Source organism: Hippocampus guttulatus, chromosome 21 (assembly GCF_054856545.1).
Source record: "Hippocampus guttulatus isolate MCC_2025c chromosome 21, RoL_Hgut_1.0, whole genome shotgun sequence".
NCBI lineage: Eukaryota > Metazoa > Chordata > Actinopteri > Syngnathiformes > Syngnathidae > Hippocampus > Hippocampus guttulatus.
The window spans coordinates 1,005,844-1,021,322 of NC_141281.1; the positions used below are offsets into that span (position 1 = coordinate 1,005,844).

General features: G+C 47.2%; 1 protein-coding gene across 1 annotated transcript; it reads right to left on the bottom strand.

Moving 5' to 3' along the window:
- Nucleotides 1-6,372: 6,372 nt before the first annotated feature.
- Nucleotides 6,373-10,709, bottom strand: LOC147186605 (uncharacterized). The gene is made up of 8 exons (XM_086101300.1): nucleotides 10,330-10,709; nucleotides 9,359-9,511; nucleotides 9,119-9,228; nucleotides 8,052-8,166; nucleotides 7,649-7,974; nucleotides 7,439-7,524; nucleotides 6,863-7,022; nucleotides 6,373-6,656 (listed from the first exon to the last, which is right to left on the bottom strand). The coding sequence occupies exons 1-8, from the start codon at nucleotides 10,385-10,387 to the stop codon at nucleotides 6,507-6,509; spliced, it is 1,158 nt and encodes a 385-aa protein (XP_085957426.1). The 5' UTR covers nucleotides 10,388-10,709; the 3' UTR covers nucleotides 6,373-6,506.
- Nucleotides 10,710-15,479: the final 4,770 nt, after the last annotated feature.

Sequence of the window (15,479 nt, forward strand, 5' to 3'; positions counted from 1 at the left end):
CCATCATGGTCCCGCTCTGCAGCAGTTCGTCGAGTGGTGCGACGCCTCCCGGCTGGAACTGAACATCAGCAAGACCAAGGACATGCTGGTGACCTTCTCCAGAACACTGAGAGAGCTGGCCTCGACAATCCCCACCATCATCCAGGGGACTCCAGTGGAAAGTGTATCCGAATACAAGTACCTGGGGACCATCCTGGACAATAACCTGAGGTTCTCCTCCAACACAGAGGTGATCCTGAAAAAATGCCAACAGAGGATGTACCTGCTCAGGAAACTCAACTCCTTCTCCGTCAGCAGGAAAATCCTCCTGACTTTCTACCAGGCATTCATAGAGTCCATCCTCTCGTTCTCTATGGCCTGCTGGTTCCACTCCCAAAGTCTGTAGAACCGCCTGGACAGCATCAGCAGAGTGAGCTCTAAGATCATCGGACTTCCCACTCGCCCTCTGACAGCAGTGTGTGAGCAGCAGATTCGTGGTCTGGCTGCTCAGATCATGAAAGACCCCTCACATGCTCTCTTCCCCGCATTCGAATGGCTGCCTTCCGGCCGCAGGCTCCGGCTCCCAGCTTGCAGGACAGCGAGGAGGAGATCCACCTTCGTCCCCCAGGCTGTTCTCCTCTTAAACTCTTATTCCAAGGAACCCTGACACCCCCCACCCCCAACCATACATTGTGCAATACAGGTTTACGGTGCAATACTTTGACGTGGAATACTGTTTATCACGGTGCAATACTTTTTTCACCGTGCAATACTGTCTTTACTGTGTCCATACTGTGCAATACTGCTTGATGTGCAATACTATTTTGCTGCTAGAACCACTACCTCAAGTGCTAAGCTTCCAGGCCCACTCTCATCCTGTTTTCTGACTGTCTCTATAATAAGCCGCTCTCGCAGAACTCTAATTGCCCATGGGGATAAATAAAGTTTTCTGAATCTGTATATCTTCGTATAGACAAGACAAGACAAGAAAACCTTTATTTGTCCCACAATGTGGAAATTTGCAATCTTCAGCAGCAGAATTGAAGGGGGGGGGGGGGGGCTGAAAGAAAAACAAACTATTGCATGCACAAAATAAATGTTCCAGAAAAAAAGAACTGTACACAGTACAGAATGCAATATAAAATAAAATATAGATATAAGCATATATGCAAATGCATGTATGCTGCGTAAGGTGGCTGTGCTATTTACAATGTATGGATGGGTTTTCATTTGTGTTTATTGAGCAGGCTGACAGCAGTCGGTAAGAATGAGCGGCGGTATCTCTCCTTCTTGCAGCATGGGTGTAACAGTCTCTAGCTGAAGGAGCTACCCAGTGCTGTCAGGCCGGGCTGGAGGGTGTGGGAGGGACTGTCCATCATAGCTTTTAGCCTAGCTAGCATCCTCCTGTTGCCCATCTCCTCCAGAGTGTCCAGAGAGCAGCCCAGGACAGAACTGGCCCTCCTGACCAGTCGCTCCAGTCTCTCTCTGTCCCGGGCCAAGATTCTGCCTGACCAGCAGACAATGCCATAATGGATGGCCAAGGCCACCACAGAGTCATAGAAGGTCTTAAGGAGTAGATCTCTCGCTCTCTCTCTCCATCAGAGGCGATTGCTCTCAGACTGAGAGGGACACTCAGCTTCCCCTAAAATGTCAAAAAGTAAGTGATCAAATATATGTGTGTACATACAATTGTGTGTACATGTCATTGACTAAATATGCGCTACAACGCGCTGAACTTTTGTTCCAAATCCGCTTCTTATTACTGGTTACGACGCGACTCTCTTCACATTCATTCCTGCAGCCTCACTGTGCTTTAAACTGTGTGGACGCTGAGCGTCGACCGCGCTGACGCTGGGCGTCTAGAGCACGGGTGGCCAACCAGTCACAGACGAAGAGCCAATTTTTTTTACTGAGTTACTGCAAAGAGCCACATCATACCCTTCCTCGCGCACGCGCATGCACACACACACTTTTTTGGCCAAAGATCGACTTCTGAAGCGACGAACTTCTCACGAACAACCCGATCGTGCACGTGCAAGCACACACACACACACACACACGCATGCACGCACACACGCACGCACGCGCACGCATGCACACACACGCACACGCACGCTACGCACTCACGCGGGTGCTTACCAGTGCACTCGCGCAAATATGCACGCACACCACGATGAGCAACAGTCGGAAAGGGCCGAAAATGAATGAAAGCGCAAGATACAAACAAACAAATCTTTTTTTTTCCCCACACATTTCCTCCTTCCACCCCTTGCGGTCGACTTGGGACCAGTTCGCTGGCTCCCGGTCTATTCTGATCGACTTATTGGGCACCCCTGCCTTAAAATCTGAGGTAATTCGCTGACTAGCTTAGCACTGAGCACATGAGCGGTGATGCAGTCATCTGATTGGTTGCTCTCTATGTCAATCAAGTAACGGGATTGATGATAGGCTGACGGAGTACGTTCTATGAAGTTGGCGCCTTGTTTGAATGGTTGAATGTTTCGATGCTTGTCGTGTGAGAGCCCGGGAGCCGCATTGAACCAGCCAAAGAGCCGCATGCGGCTCGCGAGCCGCGGGTTGGCCACCCCTTGTCTAGAGAGTTCAGTGTAGGTTGTCCCAATGCATTGAAACGAGACGAGTCATTGGATAAATGCTGGTTTGCCATGCCCATGGGACGCTCAGCGTCTCTGGGAGTCTATAGACAGTGGGCGTCTATTGGCTGGCCCGGACGCTGAGCTATTCTGCATGATGATTGGATGCTCTGTCTGAGGCTGAATCTCTTTTTGATTGACAGCAAAATGAACCAATCACCGATCTTTTGGTGTAGGCATCCGTGGGAGCATCTTTCTACTCTCATTCTGTTCTAAGTTGAACTGGAGCCTTCTTCTAATCGTCTTAGCGACACTCTCTTTGTTGAAAATGACTAGCGACGAATTAATCTTTTATTTCTGGTGGGTTTTATTGTAGTCGCTTGTGTTCGCAGACTGACTTATATTACCACAGGTCACAGATCATTTTCTTGAAAAGGAACGGAGAGTAGAATTCATGGATAAATAAACGGACACATTTTATGATTTAGGCCGAAATTGAGCTTCCCCTCCTTGACAGACCAGCATCCGCCACTGCTCTCCATATATATATATATATATATATATATATATATATAAAAATTCCTCGTCTCACCCCCCCTCGGGTGGTGTCCGTCCCTCATTCAGCTCGGGTCCTCTACCAGAGGCCAGGAAGCTTGGGGGTTCTACGCAGTATCCTTGCTGTTCCCAGCACTGCACATTTCTGGACTGAGATGTCCGATGTTGTTCCCGGGATCTGTTGCAACCACTCATCTAGTTTGGGGGTCACTGCCCCGAGTGCTCCGACCACCACAGGCACGACTGTCACCTTTACCTTCCAGGCTCTCTCCAGCTCCTCTCTGAGCCCTTGGTATTTCTCGAGTTTCTCGTGTTCCTTCTTTCTGATGTTTCCATCACTTGGGACCGCTACATCCACTACAACGGCTTTCCTCTGCCCTTTATTTATGATCACGATATCTGGTTGGTTCGCCATTACCATCTTGTCAGTCTGGATCTGGAAGTCCCACAGGATCTTCGCTCTGTCATTCTCCACCACCTTCGGAGGTGTTTCCCATTTTGACCTTGGGGTTTCCAGTCCATACTCCGCACAGATGTTTCGGTAGACGATGCCAGCCACCTGGTTATGGCGTTCCATGTAGGCTTTCCCTGCCAGCATCTTACACCCTGCAGTTATGTGTTGGATCATCTCAGGTGCCTCTTTGCACAACCTACACCTAGGGTCTTGTCTGGTGTGGTATTCTGGGTCTCAATGGCTGCTCAGGAGCAGGCCCTGAGCAGCCATGATGAGTGCCTCTGTGCTGTCCTTCAGGCCAGCCCTCTCTAGCCACTGATAGGACTTCTTGAGATCGGCCACTTCAGTTATGGTCCGGTGGTACATCCCATCTAGGGGCTTGTCCTCCCATGATGGTCCCTCTTCCAGCGCCTCATCCTCTGTTCCCCATTGTCTGAGACATTCTCTGAGTACGTCATCCGTTGGAGCCTTCTCCTTGATGTGATGATTCATGGAGCTTGGATGTTTCATCCTGGACAGTGGCTCTCACACTCACTAGTCCTTCCTTTCGGCTTGCGTACAGTCTCAGGGTGCTGGATTTGGGATGGAACCCTTCATGCATGGTTAGGAGCTTTCGGGTCTTAACATCCGTGGTCTGAATCTCTTCCTTTGGCCACCTTATTATTCCTGCAGGGTATCTGATCGCTGGCAGGGCATAGCTGTTTATTGCCCGGGTCTTATTCTTGCCATTGAGCTGGCTTCTTAGGACTTGCCTCACTCGCTGGAGGTATTTGGCCATAGCCGCTTTCCTTGTTGCCAGTTCGAGGTTGCCATTGGCTTGTGGTATACCGAGGTACTTGTAGCTGTCCTCAATGTCTGCTATTGTTCCTTCAGGGAGTGAGACTCCTTCAGTGCGGACTACCTTTCCTCTCTTAGTCACCATCCGACTACATTTCTCAAGCCCGAATGACATCCCGATGTCGCTGCTGTAGATCCTGGTTGTGTGGATCAGGGAGTCTATGTCCCTTTCGCTCTTAGCATACAGCTTTATGTCATCCATGTAGAGGGGGTGACTGATTGTAGCTCCATTTCTGAGGCGGTATCCATAGCCTGTCTTGGTGATTACTTGGCTTAGGGGGTTCAGTCCTATGCAGAACAGCAGTGGGGAGCGTGCATCACCTTGGTATATGCCACATTTGATGGACACTTGGGTAAGTGGCTTGCCATTGGCTTCAAGTGTGGTTTTCCTCATCCTCATCGAGTTCGCAACGAAGGCTCTTAGGGTCCTGTTCACCTTATACAACTCCATGCATTCAGTGATCCATGAATGTGGCATCGAGTCATAGGCTTTCTTGTAATCAATCCAGGCTGTGCACAGGTTGGTACGTCGGGGCCTGCAGTCTTGTGCGACTGGTCTGTCAACCAGGAGCTGATGTTTGGCTCCTCTGGTATCTCTACCAATGCCCTTCTGTGCTTCGCTCATGTATTGATCCATGTGTCCACTTATCTTAGCCGTAATGATGCCTGACATGAGCTTCCATGTTGTGGAGAGACAGGTTATTGGCCGATAGTTGGATGGGACTTTGAGGGATCCTTCATGATCAGGATCATTCGCCCTTCGGTTAGCCATCCTGGGTGAGTCCCATCCCTCAGCAGCTGGTTCATTTGTGCTGCTAGGCGCTCATGGAGTGCTGTGAATTTCTTTAGCCAGTAGGTGTGGACCATGTCACCTACTGGCTAAACCATACCTGATGCTGTCCAGTTCTTCATATCTGAGACTCTTTCCTGTATGTCTGCCACTGTTATGGTAACTGGGTTCTGTTCAGGGAGGTTGCTGTGCTCCTCTCTAAGGGTCACCAGCCATTGTGCACTGCTGTTATGTGCAACCTCCTTCTCCCATATGCCTTTCCAGTACCTTTCAGTTTCCAGTCTTGGTGGGTCAGCTCTGTTGTTAGGACCCTGCCACTGAGCGTACACTTTCGCAGGTTGTGTTGCCAACAGCCTGTTTATTCGTCTGGCCTCATTCTCTTTCGTGTACCGCTTGAGGCGGCTGGACAAGGCTTGGAGCCTTTGTTTGGCAGTTTCGAGTGCTTCAGGTATGGTCATCTGGATGTACCTCTCGGGTATCGACCTTTTCATCACACCTCTCTGGGCCTCCGTCAATTGACTCACATCTTTCCGAGCCGCCTTGATCTTAGCCTCCAACCGTCTTTTCCATGGTGGGTAACGTATCTCATGGCTTCCATGGTTGCTCTTATAGCCAAGCATCTCTAGGATCACTGATGCTGAAGCGTATATCAGCTCATTGGTTTCCGTGATCGTCGGATGCGAACGAGCCGGTTGAAGTTAATGAGAGCCGGCACCCTACCTCTCTATGTCGCTCTCGCTTTTTCATGTGTCTGAAGCGAGGTTTGGCAGTGGCTCAGCTACCGTGCTCAGGGAGGCGGGAAGAGAAAGGGGAGTGGCGAGGGGCTTGGTAGGTTACAAATAATTCCTGAGAGAAGGAGCCGAATCAGCCCGTCCAAGTTCAAGTATTTAGTTTTGTTGAATGCAAATTTAAAATTAAGCAAGGAGTAGCTTATGTTTAGAGGCAATGCGAATGATTTCAGCTTGAGTGTATCTGTGGACAATAGTTTTAATATTACCCATAAATTCGGCAAATAATATTGCAAAACTAAGCTAGGGTAACAACGAGTTTTGCAGAGGAATTCCCTCCATTTGAAGAGCTCCCAGTGATAGTCGTCAAACGTAAGTCAACTCGACCTCCATTATCTGAATTCAGCATACTATAGACGAGACATACACGTGCAATGCTCAGGTTCTTTTGAAGTGTATTTGTTCCACAGCAACCAAACATGGACTCGTGCAGATTAACGGTCAAGAAACCCCCCATAGACAATATGACGATTGAAGAAAGTGGGGCTTCCGATCTGGCCGCGGCGGTCACATCACATCAGCCTCACGTCCCTCAGCAACAGGGTATCCCCGATCGTGAGCGCCGTAATGCTTTGCGGGTCTCCAACCCAGTTCACGACCTCCAGCTGTTGGGCGCCGTCGACGCTCAGGTGGAAGCGGTCGACGTGGCACTGGATGATCACCTGAATGACACGACAGCAGTGTGAGCAATGTGCTGGCGAAGAGCTCTTTCACTGTCAATTCTAGACAAAACGATGGGCTGGTTGTCAAGAGGTGTCTGGGCACGTATAGTGCACTGAAATGGATGTAAATGACCATCAGACCACCTTGCTGTCCACCAATAAACAGTTACGCCAAATGATACCGTCGACGTCGTGATTGAGCTGACCTCAAAGTCGTGTCCAGGTCCAAAGAGGAAAGAGTCCATCTCTTTCTCCTCGATGTTTTTGGTCCCATTCAGGTCGGCGGTCAGAAGAATCTTTTCGTCTTTCACGCGAAAGGCCAGGAGCAGCGCAGTGTCGTTGGCCGCGACCAGCTCGAACATCAGCCTGCAATATTCACTCATTCAGGTGTCTTCAAACTAGGAATGTACAAAAGACAATTCGGTCGGCTTTTCGATGTGTGGGTTGCGAAACGATTCAAGGACGCTTCGTTGTGAAAGTGACCAATGATGCGATTACATTTGACATCAGTTCGAGAGAGAATAGTGCAACAGATTTTCAGGTTGTCACTTGATGTGCATTCGAATCAACTTGTCAGGCCTGGGAATGTGCCATTTCCTTCTGATCTATCTCCACTAAAAGGTCATTGCATAGGTATCTCGATACATTCCAAAGTAGAACAACATACTCGCATCTTTGAAAAGAAAACACGGGATCTTCCGGTTCAAAACAATTTGTTTGACGCATAAACATGTCGCGGGAACTGAATTCCTTGTGGGAACGGAGGTTGGGAGCCTACGTACTCTTCGGCCATCGGTATGACTTGTCCTCTGATGGCGATGCTGCTGCCCACACCGAGCAGCCCCAAAAGGTCAACTCTGAATCCATCCTGCGCGCACACGATTTGTTACAGTCAAAAATGAAATTCAATACAAACACTCCAATGTTAGAACTAGTCCTCGCTCTGAAAAAGGGCTGTCGTGCATAATACACACCACAAGTCCGAAACTCACCGGATGAGGCGCCAAAAGAAGTAGGCCCGGACCTTCCGCGTCATCAGGCATGTGCGTCAGAGAAGAGTTTTCACTCCAGTGTGTGACATTACCTGGTCCTGATGTTGGCAGCTGGGGAGGAGGACACGTGGGAAGACTGGGACACGTAGTCATAGGAGGATTAGTCGGACAGGTCAGACGGGGGACAGGAGGACAGGTGGTAGGAGGGGCACAAGTAGCACAATGACACTCAGGACAACTACAAGGACGACACTCCAACTTGGGACAAGGACACTTATCACAGGTGCATGCAGGACATGTACAGGTAGGACAAGGGGAGCCATTGCCTGCAGGAAAGGAATTTAGGTTGAGCGCACACATTCCCTAAGAGGCCAAGTACGTGACGCATTCATGACTCTCGGACCTTTTTGACAGATGAATGGCAGGGCTGTGTCGCAATCCATGTCGGTGAGACGTCTGTTCCTTCTCACCACAACGCATGTATGGTGCCATGGCTCGGGATCCCAGTCGAGGAAGTCCTGTACATTACAAGGGACGAATGTGATTTGAGCACCTGTCGGTTTCAGGACATGTTCCTCATAGCCCTTGTGACACTAAACAACCACCTCGACAATTATCCAAAGTAACAAATGATTTTCGGGGAGCCTGGACTAGAAATGTAATGAATGACTTGCTCATTATGATTTTTACACTCTTGACAAAAATAGATGATTTAACACGTACCCAATTCAAGGGGCTGCAGAGGATTACCCTCCATTTCTTGGGTACATTCTACCCAAGTTGTTTCACTGTTCTATACTCACTTGTATTCTTTGGCATTTGACTCAGCATGACTCAAGATTTGTTCTTGGTTTTGCTGTTCGGTGCTTTCTACCGTCTTTGTTACCGATTTGCTTTACTGTTTGTTGGATATGTTAATTGCTCCATGTACAGCACTTTGTATGCAGTGATGGCTGTTTGAAAGTGCTCGAGAAATACAGTTGAGTTGAGTGTACATGTCAATAGACTCCATGCTGCTGGTGGTTGAATTTATTTTCAAATTACATTTTTGCAGGTAAGGCTTATTACTGACACCAAGAGCAAGTGTGTGTGCGGCATGATGTCCTTTATTTTTGGATCTTTTGACTGCCTACAACATTAGGTTGAGCGCACACATTCCCATCAAATGTTTCTTCCTGTCGTGTGCTTTTCTAGCCTTGTGACCTTGGTTTTAGTCCGGGTTTTCTCATCTTATTGGCAAATTCCAACAATGTCCTTGCAATAAAGCTTCACCAGAGTTTAAAATTGATTTTTATTGTTCAAACATTTGGACGCCAGTACGCTGTCATTCCCTGTTTAAATTCACTTTGAAAGATCAGCACTTCACTTGCATCCAGTTCATCAATGTTGATATTTCCACCCTTTTCTTGTTATCACCCCAGATCTTACTTTTTGCCAAATAAATAAGAATGCGGCAAATCATTCACTTACCACAGAGCTTCCGTCAGTAAATGAAAAGGACTTCCTCCACCAGAAAAGCCAATAGGGGTACCACTCGATACGCATTCCCACCCACGTGTTCGCGCAGCCCTCGCTCAGGCCTTTGGGAAAGGAGAACAACAACAACACTCGCAGCAATTAGTTTGAGCACAAGAACACAACTCACATCGGTGGACGTCGTGAAGCATTGTGTCCTGCCATTGGCAGGACTCCCCAAATCTTAATGCTCACCATTCAAGAACACCACCTCGTGGTGTGCGTGGAAGCTGGCCAGGTGACCACCCTCTTGGACACAGTGATACTCGGCCTGATACCAAGTTCTGGGCATGCAGAAGAAGCGGAAGCAACCCGTGCCATATCTCTTCCACCAGCCCCTCTCAAAGCCTGAGGACAGACACATTTTGAGCGGTCGTTTGACAGGGGCTTTCATGCAGGGGGGGGGGGGGGGGGGGGGCTCTTTGTATCAGCAGGAGGTGGCTTGGCAGTCTTTTTGCCAACCGCTCCTGAGTCTTCTTCCTTTCATAACTTTGCTGCGGTGAATTGGGAATTTCTCCATTGCGAGACTAATAAAGGTTTTTCTTATCTTATCTTATACCAGAGATGTCCAAACAGTGGTCCGAGGACCCCTAGTGGCCCGGCACATGACCAAAAAAATGTCTAAAAACATACAATTAAGCCATTATCATGATAAGAACAACATTTTTATCTTCAAAACACTGCAATGAATAAAGATAATTCTATTTTAAGAGACAAAAATAGTTTCTTCCACTTTGTGCTTGATGGCTGATTGATTCAGACATCACATTAATGATCCTCGGGTAACTGAAAAATGGTCACCTTAGTTTTTTTTTTCTTTTTTGGTTCTGTTTATGGCCATGCGATTGGGCTGTTGTTAAGAGGGGTGTTAGGCACCCCCAAAAAAATCAGCTACTTTCCTTAACACCTTGAACAGAAAGCCGATGAAACGAACAGTACAAACAATGTATAATTTCTTTCTTGACTGACTTGAGCTTAAAAAAGTTGATGAATTTTAAGGGGGCCTTTCATCCTTCCATTTTTTTTTTTGCATCAAACCTTTGGACATCCCTGGTGTATACATGACAGACTTGCAGAATGAATCCTATGAAAGTTAATACAAAATATCGACTGGTAAATAAGACTCTTCTCAGGTACCAGGCATTTTTTTTCTCTTCCATACTTACACATGACCGAGGACGCGAACAAGCTGAGCACGCAGGCCATCAGCAGAAGTGGCGACATGGTGACTGCTACCGTGGTCCGTCACGAGGAAAAGAGATACGCTCTGGTCAGGTGGAATTACTTTTCTGGTCAGGTGGAATGACTCTCCGATGTGATGAAGCCAGCGGGCTTGGCTGCCGAATTTAAGCACAGTTCACACGGAACAACATGAAGAGTTGAAAGAAAAAGGGCTGCCCTTTCAGTTCGCCAATGAGCCATCACAAAGATGGGAACGGGCGGTGCTACAGGGGATTCAGCGGGGGACACATATCAAAGGTGTATACCAATAACAAAGCGGTTGTTGTCATCGTGAAATCGAAAGAAAGGCAAATGACCCCAGTAAAGCGCAACGTACTGCTGGCATCTGTGCTGTACTGGCAACATCAAGGAAGGCGTTGTGCAACAAAACGTTTCAACTTGATTTTGTATTTGCCCTTTGTCGTGAGTCGCGTCATTTTACTGTCTTTGTTATGAATTTGTTGTTTTATTGTTGGATATATGATATTTGCTCCACATACGGCACTTTGTATACAGCGATGGTTGTTTGAAAGTGCTCTATAAATACAGTTGAGTTGAGTTGAGTAGAAGAAGGGGGGTCCAAAAGACAAAGCCAGTGACCATAACAGAACACATTGAACACGTTGCTCCCACCCGTCGCCAATCAATCACAGACAGATGTAAAACTGTAGAGGTCAAACGACACCCCGCACGGGCCTTACCAAGCATTCAGAGTCGAGTGTATGTATACAGTAATCCCTCGTTTATCGCGGGGGTTACGTTCCAAAACGAACCAGTGATAAACGAAATCCATGAAGTCGTGAACTTTATTTTTTTACAGTCATTATACAGTATTTAACTATATATACAATGAAATTAAGATATCCTTTATTTGTCCCGCAATGGGGAAATTACAAATCAAAGACCGAATCTTGTTTTCAGGCCCAATTACAAAAAAACAAATGTTTTAAATAAATAACTATCATAGTTTTTGGAAATACTGTACTATCGACACACGTCGCCGCCGATGCGTTCTGATTTCAAGGGTGAAAAGGACTAAAAAAACTGCACGAAAAAAATCTGTGAAACAGCGAAGCCGCGGAAAGTGAACCGCGTTAGAGCGGCTACTTTCCAAAGTATGTCAAATACGTAAGTGGGAACATGTATGTACAACCCCCCCCCCCCCCAAAAGAATCAAGAGAGAGAGAGAGATGGTGTCCCATATATCGTATGAGATAACATAATAAAACCTTTATTTGCCCACACTGGGGAAATTTGCAATCTACAGCAGCAGAATTGAGGGTGGGTGGGAAGGGGGGGGGGGGGGGGTAGAAAAGGAAAAACAAAGTATCGCATTCACAAAATAAATACAAAACAAAATATAGTTTTGTGTGATTGACAAAAATAGATAAGCGCAGCGCAAAAGTTAAAATTGTTGTCAGTTTTCTGAAAATAAGGGCTGAGTCGACAATATCCGGTGAAAGTAAGGACGCTCGTGCTTATTGTTAGCCAATGATAACAAGTCAAGTCAAGTCAGGTCAACTTTATTGTCAAATGTGCTCTATGTGCAACGTACAGCACAGATGAAATTTCTCTCCCCTCAACCACAAGAGAGAGAGGAGCCGCTGCGGGTACCCCCTCCGCCATCAACAGAACAGTAAACATAAAATGACAAAATAATACAACCCAACACAAAAGACACACACAGTCATGCAGTCTTCGCCACTTTTTCTGCATACACTTTGTTGTTTGAAGCAGTTATCGATGAAAGAGGAGAGATTTAAAGTATCCTGTCACCAGTCAGCGGGGGTGCCCATTACTTCGACATCGCGGACTGAATCGCGGAAAAAACAAACAACAATGTGTGTGTCTTTGTGCGTGTTAGAACTATATTTTTTAAGGAAATGTACACTGCACCCTAATCATCCCATCAGTCTCATTTTCAGAAAAAGTATTTAAAAAATAAAATAAAACAAAGCAGGTAGTGTAAATCTTTAACCGACGGTGGCGTGTGACCTGCATCACAGGAAGTTGTTCGCCCTCAGCAGTCTGCAATTGCAGCTTGTGTTTGGAGCTACATCTTTTTTCGTTATCATTCGGAGTTTGTTTCATGTACAATTCACCGAGCGCGCGGGCAAAGAATAAGAATCTCGAGGGCCGAGGGAAGCACTTGAAAACAGTACGTGTGAGCTACAACGGGGGCGATCGCGGGATGTTGGTTGATCAAAGTCGATCTTTGGTCCAAAATGTTTGGCCACCCCTGCACCCCTCAAAGACGTCATGCTGAAAGTGTGCGCACGTCAGCTACAAGCTAAGTTTGAAAGCAAACAAGATGCTGGAGCGTCCATTGACGAAAAAAGAGATTGGCTCACATCTCCTGTCCCATGTCAATCAACAACAACAACAATGACAAGCGCACGTCTCAGGAACACGACTGCCAAAAAATGACCTCGAACATCCATCCATCCATTTTCCGAACCGCTTCATCCTCACTAGGGTCGCGGGGGGTGCTGGAGCCTATCCCAGCCGTCTTCGGGCAGTAGGCGGGGGACACCCTGAATTGGTTGCCAGCCAATCGCAGGGCGCACAGAGACGAACAACCATCCACGCGCACACTCATACCCAGGGAATATTGAGAGTGCTCAATCAGCCTGCCATGCATGTTTTTGGATTGTGGGAGGAAACCGGAGCACCCGGAGAAAACCCACGCAGGCCCGGGGAGAACATGCAAACTCCACACAGGGAGGCCGGAGCTGGAATTGAACTCTGCACTGCGAAGCCGATGTGCTAACCACTGGACTACCGGGCCGCTGACCTCAAACATCACTTCACAAATGATTTTTATAAATGGACATCAACAACCAATAACCCAGCGGGGGCACCCTGACATCAGTTTGATGTTGGATATCGGTTCAGATTTTGACTAGCATGACAAATAGCCTTCAGAAGCATTTCACTCCTTATGATTGTAAAAAAGTCGGAATAAACTGTCCATCTCACATCCAATTACGGCAACATCCAATCTTCGTCAATATCGTTGAAACCAAAACAACACAGAGGCCCAAACTTTGACATCAAATTGATGGCTCATATGCAAGCCAGTTACATTAAGGCGGATGGGCTGACGTATCGCTTTGCCCCGATTCAACAATTGTCTGCGACAGAACTGACGAGGAAGAGAAAAAGAATATGCATCTTCATTTGAAGAGTTTGTGGCTACCTTGGAATCTTGTATAAAACGGTTCAAATGGCTCTTTCGTTGCCGACACAAAGGTAAAATGGCCCTCCGGTGTCGCACCATTGAAACGTCGCTTCTGTGCAAAACGTGCGTTCGATGGTCACCTAAATTCATGTTGACATCTTTACTTTTTGTCACATCCACCTCTGAAAACATTCCATTGATTGCCCAAGTATGAAGGAGTTGAGGGTGTCTTCATCGAAGCGCTCAGAGCAAAGCTTATGTCGCTTCACGCTAGAAACGCGTCGTCCATAAAACATGTGACATGTCTTGCCACATGACACAATGCCTCACTTAGAAAAATGTGCAGGACTCTTGCATGCAAACGTGTTCATGGCAAATATATGGCTGCCGACCGAACCTTATTTTCAGTCACGCTATAATAAGACTACGGGCGGCCCGGTAGTCCAGTGGTGAGCACGTCGACTTCACAGTGCAGAGGTACTGGGTTCAATTCCAGCTCTGGCCTCCCTGTGTGGAGTTTGCATGTTCTCCCCGGGCCTGCGTGGGTTTTCTCCGGGTACTCCGGTTTCCTCCCACGTTCCAAAAACATGCATGGCAGGCTGATTGAACATGCTAAATTGTCCCTAGGTGTGAGTGTGAGTGCGCATGGTTGTTCGTCTCTGTGTGCCCTGCGATTGGCTGGCAACCGGTTCAGGGTGTCCCCCGCCTACTGCCCGAAGACGGCTGGGATAGGCTCCAACACCCCCCGCGACCCAAGTGAGGATTAAGCGGTTCGGAAAATGAATGAATGAATGAATATAATAAGACTGGCCATCAATCAAAGAAAAACGATGTCACTGATTGTTCACGTCTTTGTGATCTGCAACTCAACATCAGTATTTCTCAACGTGGAAATAGCTACGATGATGAAATAGCATGAGAATAAGAATAAGAATCATTCAAATTTTATTTTGAGAAATCCAAGCCTCAAATGGGGTTGGGGGGGACTCAACTCAACTCAACTGTATTTATAGAGCGCTTTCAAACAGCCATCGCTGCATTCAAACTGCTGTAGATGGAGAAAGTAACATATACAATCAAGCAATAAATCAGTAACAACAACACAGCCAGCTTTATTAAGAGCTGGACTCATCATGCGTGATATGGGTATCGTAGGTACAGCGTTCTGTTCTCTGACTGTTGACCTGGTGGCAGTTTTGCTTGAAATATACCATTGAGATGAAAAAGGAAGGTTCTGTAAAGGCAACGAAGGGAGTCGTACGAACTCGTGCTTTGCTGTTAATTGCCTGTGAAGAAAATGGTGTTTGGCTCCACTCTGGCCTTGTTATTTTACCTTCGGACGCAACATAGTTCACAGGTGAGAGACGATTAAAGGGACAAATAAAAACACACACACACACACACACATGCACACACATGCACACACACACACACACGGGCGCACACGCACAGCGGACTCATGTCATTTCGTTTATATTTTTGGAGCAACTATGATTTTGCGGTTGCAATGGCTCTTTGTTCATGTATTATTTTTCTGGTTCTTTTGGACCATTGATTACTGTTTCTACTTTGCCAGTGCGCTTTTGTTCAGAAATATTTTTTGTACGGGCTTTGTGTCGGCGTTTGTGGGATCTAATCTCCATTCAGTTTGTCCCCGAACTGATGTCCGCGAACTTGATGTTGCCAGCTAAAGTACAGCACAGAAGCCAGTACGTTATGTTTTCCTGGAGTCTTGCCTTCGATTTCATGATGACAACGACCGCTTTGTTTTCGGTGTACACCTTTGAAATGTGTCCTCGTAAAGCTAGCGCCCCCGCCGGCCTCCCGGTAGCACCGCCCGTGCCCGACTTTACGATGGCCAATCACCAAGCTCTTTTCCTTTCAACTTCTGATGTTGGGGGTGCGTCCGTGTGA